This window comes from Bactrocera oleae, chromosome 6 (genome assembly GCF_042242935.1).
Source record: "Bactrocera oleae isolate idBacOlea1 chromosome 6, idBacOlea1, whole genome shotgun sequence".
Classification (NCBI taxonomy): Eukaryota; Metazoa; Arthropoda; class Insecta; order Diptera; family Tephritidae; genus Bactrocera; species Bactrocera oleae.
The window spans coordinates 3059289-3066817 of NC_091540.1; the positions used below are offsets into that span (position 1 = coordinate 3059289).

Sequence of the window (7529 nt, forward strand, 5' to 3'; positions counted from 1 at the left end):
GAACACTGCCAACTAAACCGCTGCTGCGCATGCAAATGCGGTGGCTGCAGCTACTGCTGCTTTGCGGCGAGCGTCGTCTACTTCTACTCATTCTGGTGCGTGCCAAGGCTGCTCGCACACACGCACGCATGCAGGCACTCAGTTGCCGACTTTGGGGGGTTGTTGCTGCAGCTCTGTGGCGACTGTCAAGATCATTGCGATCGTTTAACGGATGCGTGGCTTCTGCTGCTGTGATTCCTGCTGCACTCATAGTATAGTACGGACGGTTCGGGTGCACTTTTTGATTGTTGCATTCCAAATTGGGACGTTGACGCGCACGCTTGCGATCGGTAAACACGAATTCGGTGCGCTATTTATTGATCGTGCGATATCGGTGACTAGTTGCTGTGTGGATTTTCGATATTGCATACAGTTTAAATATAAATTTGGTATATTGTAGAAGAAGTAAAAGTGATCATAAGAACTAAACTCAATTTGGTGAAGTTAAGTGTGTTTCAAAAAAGTGAAAAAAGGTCTAGTAACTTTTGAATAACTGGGTTTAATTTGCTATAAATACTTGTAGAAAAAAGATTATAATAAAAAAAAAATTAATTGATATAAAAAAAATTAACAAAAATAAAAATAAAAAATAAATATAATTAAACAAATTAAAAAATAATTATATTTTATATGTGTGTCTGAAGGTTCCTAATAATGTGCATAAATACTTAAATAATTCCTTACTGTTCCATGCATTTATCTAAATACCAAAGATATACTGTGCCAAATGTGTTTGAACTTAATTTATTTTATTTGACTTAATATAATAGAAGCGTTAAGTTTTAATTTTAACTATTTTTAAAATAAAATCAGCAACCAAGCGACGTATAAAACTGGAGGAATTATATTAAAAATAACATTTTAAAGTTCGCTGAGGTAAGTCCAACATAATTGTTAAGAACTTCAAAAAAAACTATATATATACAAATGTCAAAATATTAAATTATTAATTATTATAGAAAAGAGAAATTTATAAATAATAGAGAGAGATAAAGATAAATAGTTTAGCGGAGAGAATGAAGGAAGTAAATGACAGTCTCCATCAAAATTTTTCCCTCAAAGAATTCGAGAAATTTTTAAATCATAGAGAGAGAGAGGGATATATATTAGAAGAGAGAATGAAGGAAGCAAACGGCAGTCTTCACCACTTAGAGCCGAGATTGTTCATATAATAACATTTTTGGGCTTATATCAATGATAATTAATTTCCATCGAGCTACTCACTTGATATTATCATAGCAAGAGAGGATTCTAAAAGTTTTTAAGTCACATACGAACATAACACGAACCGAATTTCATAAAGGGTTTTACCTTGCCAGAGATGATTACGATTTTATAATCAATTTTACTTATATCTCAATTTATGACAGTATATAGCAAATATAAGTATAAATGATCAGCGTGACGAGTTGTGCCGACTTAGCCATGTCCGGTTCTTCGTCTGTCTGTATATGCGCGACAGTCTTTGTGATTCCGAACTGAAATTTTACACACGCCCTTTTCTTCTCAGGAAGTTGTTGGAATCGTCAATATTGTACCACTATAGCACATAGCTGCCATACAAACTGACCGATCGACCTCAAGTCCTTGTATGGAAAACATTTTTTTAACAAGATATCTTCACAAAATTTAACATGGATTATTGTCCGAGGCAGCGCTATAATATCCGATTATATTGGAATACATATCTGCCATACAAACTGATCGATAAGAATCAAGAAAAAGATCTTTTTATACCCTTTTATACTATAAGAAATGTAATTGCTGAAGTTAACATTTTTTCTTATTTTCAGAAAATCAGCTTTTATGTATTCATAAATCCGTACTGATACCCAAAAACTCTTCTCAAACGAGGGAGTCGCTCCTAAAAATACAAATACTTGATTGATGCTCAGTATTCGCATTATGCATTTCTGACTTCTGGTTAAAATGCTGGAGCAACCCATTTTCATATGCCTACCTCACAGAATACAACTATTTCACATTTTACAAACTGTATTTTGCCTGAGCCAAGGCTTTAAAACTTCCTCATCGTCAAGTACAAATCTTATCATTCAATTTCATTCTCACTTTTCCTAATTCGTTTCCGCAGGCTATTAGATTTCCGCCTTCCCACTCACTTAATAACACATTACAATATACATACGTACATTGAAGTACGTACGTGCATGTGTGTGTATGTAAGTGTATGCGCTCGTGCGCTTCCTCACTCATTCACTTTCACACATTTTCCAAGTATGTAACCGATCAAGTTCAACGCCATCAGCAGCAAGAAAAATTATCTATCGCAGCAACTGTTACTCCTCCCCAGCTACACGACTGGGCTGGAGCTCAGCCACCAAATTTCCCGTTAGCATTGCACCGCCACTGTCAGCCGCCAAAAGCAACAACAAGAAAATGTGCATAAGAATGACACAAAAAATAAATGTGATGCGCAGTGGTAACACAAAAACAAAAGCCAAACCAACAACAACATCAAGTCGAAAGTAGTTCAATGCGCGAAGTCAGTGTGTTTTGTTGTTGTTTTAGTTACACTATTTTATGCATTGTTCGCTGGGGTCCTGTGTGTCGTTGCATTGTCTAACTACCGCTACCAACACAACAAATGCCGCTGTTATTGTTGTTGCTATTTTGGCCCCGTCTGGCTGTTGGCCGCGCATCGCTATCACTCAACGATTGCCTATCTTTGCACGCGCCGCTCTATTTTCGGCAACTCCAATTCCAACTGGCTGACAACTGTCGTAGTATATACATGCATATACCTATATGTATTGCTAGATCGTGGCAGTGTTTTCCGCAGCGCAGAGGCATTTTCATGTAGGGAAAACACTCGAACGGTTGGGCGGTTGACGTAGAAATTTGTGTTTATTTTCTTTTGTGTGCGTTAATGGGTATGTGTGTGTTGTTTATTTTGCAACTGGGAAAATAAGGTGCACTGTGAGAAATTTCCAAAAATCAAATCGATAAACCTTAACGATATAGCGAAGCGAATAGAAAGAAACATTGGCAATTAAAATTTAAAGGAAAAATTTAAATTGAAAATTTCGTTATTATCAAGTCCTTGTTGAAAAAATATTATCTCTTTCAAGAACTTCATTGCACAGCTTTATTTAGAACACGTTTACACATGACTTCTGTTGTCAATTATCGGGAAATTATCTTTTGTCTTTTGGCGTTGCCCATTGCAATCATACGGACGACACGAGCCCGGCGAGTCAAGTCTCACAATTTTCTGCAAGTTTTTGTGTGCTAATTATACCCTGGACAGGATATATTACGTTTTTAATGAAGTTTCTAAGGCCCAGAAAGAAACATGGGAATCCCTATAGAATATATATATCTATGCATGATCAGCATGAAGAGTCGATTTAGCCCTGTCCGTCTGTCCTTCTGTATATACACCAACTAGTCCCTCGGTTTTGAGATATCGATCCGAAATTTTTCATACGTTCTTTTCTCCCCAAGAGGCTGCTCATTTGTCGGAACAGTCAATATCGGACCACTATAGCATATAGCCGCCACACAAACTAAACTATCGTAATCAAGTTCTTGTATGAAAAACTTTATTATTTGAAAAGTTATTTTTACGAAATTTGGCATAGATTGTTGTATAAAACAACGGTATGATATGCAAAGAAATTGTTTAGATCGGAACGCTATAGCATACCTATAGCTGTCATACAAGCCGAACGTTAAAAACTAAGTTCCGGTATGAAAAGCCTTTTTATTTGACAAGCTATCTTCACGAAATTCGAGATAGATTTTTCTCCAAGGCAATATCCAAAGAAATTTTTTAGATCGGACTACTTTATGATTTATTCTTGCATGAAATTTTTTTTATTTGTGCAGGGTGCTCTAGCTACGGTGCAACCGACGTTAACAGTTTTTCTTGTTTTATACATATTTGCATATAACATATAAAAAATATATGTTAAAATTCTAATTTTCGATCATAACATTTTCGAATTTCATACACAAAAGCTGTCGTGCGTGAACGTAGTCTTACACGCAAGCAAAAGGAAGTTTAGTGTTGTAACGTAGCAAAAACCTAGCAATGGTAATTTAATTTAAAAACGTACTTGAAAATATTTTTAAAACAATATATTGTTTTTGTTCTCTTTCTATTCTCATTCTGTTTCTTCATTATTGCATTATTCAAAATTTGCTGTACCTAAAACAAAATAAGCAATATGAGATAACCACCTGGTTTGTACTTTTTCGTTTCACAACATTATCCTCTATTTCGCACAGTGTAGAAAACTCGAAAATTCCTGTAAGTTTATACAATTTTTATGTATTTCTTAAGGAACGTGCCTTTTCGATTGTATTTTCTCTATTAACATTTTGCCGTTGTTTATTTATAACATTCGCGTATGTGTATGCCGTACAAAAGTCTTCAAATGCAGCAGCATGACTGCACCCAGCGCCTCCAGCAACGCTGCAAGCGACAACAACGGCACTCAAGACAAGCAGAGCGATCTAGTCTCTAAAAATATCTCCACCACGTACGTTATTGGAAAGCGCATCACTATCGCCCCAATGCATTGGGAGCATTAGAATACAGCTATTCCGTTATAGGCTTGCGCAAACGCAACCTAAACTGACGTGTTGGCAAAGCGGGTGCGCGGCAGACAACTAAACACTAAATACACCGCCAACAGTGCAATGACATTGCCAGAAGATGTGTGGTACATATGTAATATGGTTGTAGTGTAGCGACACGCGTGCGCTCCTTGAAAAATGACAACTTGCGGGTAACAGGAAAAACTATAATGAAGAAGGAATTGTGTCTATTACCAGCGTTGCCAGCAACAGCAACATCAGCATCATTTTGTAGCGTCAACGTCGCTGCGTTGCAGGGGGTTAGAAATACAGATTTACACATTTACTGCCTGTTGTCCACATATGCATGTATTTCCGCGGAAGCCACAGCAGCTGCGCGTGTAGCTTGGCTGGCTGCTTGTTGTCATTTGAAAAGGAAGACTTCCGTCATAGAAATTCTTATTTCATTACGCATTTGCCAGCTCGGCGGCTGCAGGCGCATGCAATTCCTGCGCTTTGGCTTTACAATATGTATGGGGAGTTGGGCTTTTTCTTGTTGTTAGCCACACACTTGTATTGGGGGAGCTGTGTCTGTTTTGTTTGTGTGGTAATGATTTGAATGTGTATGCACTCCTTCCACTGACAACACAGCATGAGTATTGCTTGTTGTCTCCGCATTTTGTTACCCTCAATATTTATAAGGTATCACATATCGGCTATTCTATGATATGTATACTTATATGTATGTATGTATGCCCATGTTGTTACTTTTCGTTATATTTTATGTTATTTATCTTTAAGTTGGTGTGAACTTGAGGATTTATGCCGAAAAGCTATTTGTTGTATTTGTTTAGCACTTAAATTCTTGTAGCAAGAAAAAAATTTAGCTTTACTACTGTAACGTGTTGAAAATATATTTTTAATTACACGCACTGCAGTATCTACATAGAAACTAACTTAAGGCGAGTGCAAGGACCCCCCATTGCAATGCACTTTTAGCAAGATTAATGTTTTGATAAATGTAAAAATGCAAAGCTAGTACAACAAAGAGGCTTAGTTAATACGAAATTGTCTGCAGATTGCGATATCTATGAAAATACATATGTACACCTTTAATAATTTTGAGTTCATTGATCTCACATCGGTTGACAATTGTACTTTTGTCATTTATAAAGTGATAAATCATGAAACTAAAACATGAATGGTGGATTTAAAAATCACTTGCGTCATTCTTAGATAGTAATGGTTAGTACTTGAACCGATTATTAAGCAGAAAAAAAGTATAGAAGTACAAAAGAAAGGCATTTAATTTTTAAACGGGCGACACAGGATTGCTACGTAATTTTTATAGAAAATTCTCTGCTAGATAATTCCAAAAAAGCGTTTAATTGTTAAAAGGTAAACAGTAGACATACATAACCTCATTTAAATTGCACTTTTTGGCAATAAAATAAAAAAACTGTACCGAAGCTATAATGTCCTTTACGGCTGCATTTTTTATACAATGAAATGCAAGCTACCATTTGGATTGGTCAATTTTTATGGCAGCTATAACCTATAGTGGTTCGGTCTGAACAATATGTTCGGAGATTGACAGGAAATGCAATGAGACATTGGAGTTCAAAGCAAATCTTTAGAAGTCTCAATTTCAAATAAAAACTGTTTTTTCAAAACACAAAAATTCCTCATAAATATTATATTATCAACAATTTTCTCCTAAATCCTTTCTTTCCAGTTCGGTTCATCCACAAGTCATGTTCTCCATTATTGACGCTCAGTCGACGCAGCATGCTGGCAGTGATTGTGTGGATCATATCGACTTAAATAGTTCCTTCACATCGGATATTATGACCCAATCCTGCGAATCAGATGTCTCCTATCACATCTACAATGAATTGCAATATGCTACGCAACAACAATACGGTCAAAAACCAATAGCTTATCAACAACAACAACCGATAACACCAGCAGCAACCACCAACGCTATACCAATACTACAATCTGGCATTATCTATGGCTTTCGTACGCGCCATCTATCGTGCATTGAAGAGAACGATTCTGATTCATTGCACTCCACTTCAGTACCGCAAACACTGGAAATGTTGAAAGATGTTGATGAGTGTTTTAAGCAATTGACCACCGCTGGTGATAATCCCAACCATAACGATGGAGCGTTGAATTCGCTGTTAATACAAGCGGTGGATGATGATGATGATGGCATAACTATGATCGATGAGACGCGTCTCTACGATATGGAATATTTTGATGAATTGAGCGTTAGCAAAAATGAGACGGCCGATACAACGCTCGACATGAGTTACACAAGTCAAAATAGTGAAGAATATTGGCAAAGCACCACTTCGGAGCCGGTGCATTTGGTGCAGCGCTCACACATCTATCAGCAACCCGATATAATGACCACGTCATGCTATGGCGCTTTGAATACTTCGTTCGATAGTGAAAGTTCCGGTCCGCCGGTTTATATGAGCACATCAACACCGACGAAGCAAAAGCTTGCGAAAGTTTCGACGGAGAAAGTGGAAGCGCTCTATGCTACACCGGAGAAGCGACGTGAACACAATCGTAGTTTCGATTCGCAAACAAGTTCGATTTATGGTGCTGCCGTTGGTGGTGGTGTGCCGAATGGCTACGAGCAGCAAGTCAACGGTAATGCTGCTGGTGTGCCGAATGAAAGCATCTATTCCTTCTCGTTGAACTCGGGTGTGAGTGTCAATGATATGTTGCAACAAATGTCGCTGCCAATAGAGTTGACGGTGATGAACTTGAATGGTGGCAATGTTGACGATAAAATCAATCCGGCTGAAGAGTTGAGCGAGGAAATGGCGGCTAAATGCTTGACTGCAGCGCAAAATGGTGAGTCCATTAAACAATTTTCTATTTATTAAGGTTGAAACTTAATATCTTTTATTGTTTTAGAATTTCTGTAA

At 37.3% G+C, this 7529-nt stretch overlaps 1 protein-coding gene across 1 annotated transcript; it reads left to right on the plus strand.

Annotated features, from left to right (window-relative positions):
• The first annotated feature begins 678 nt into the window (after positions 1–678).
• On the plus strand, positions 679–7529 carry LOC138857718 (uncharacterized). Its single transcript, XM_070111356.1, has 3 exons — positions 679–915; positions 6317–7455; positions 7519–7529. Exons 2-3 carry the CDS (start codon positions 6336–6338, stop codon positions 7527–7529), a joined length of 1131 nt encoding a protein of 376 aa, XP_069967457.1. The 5' UTR covers positions 679–915; positions 6317–6335.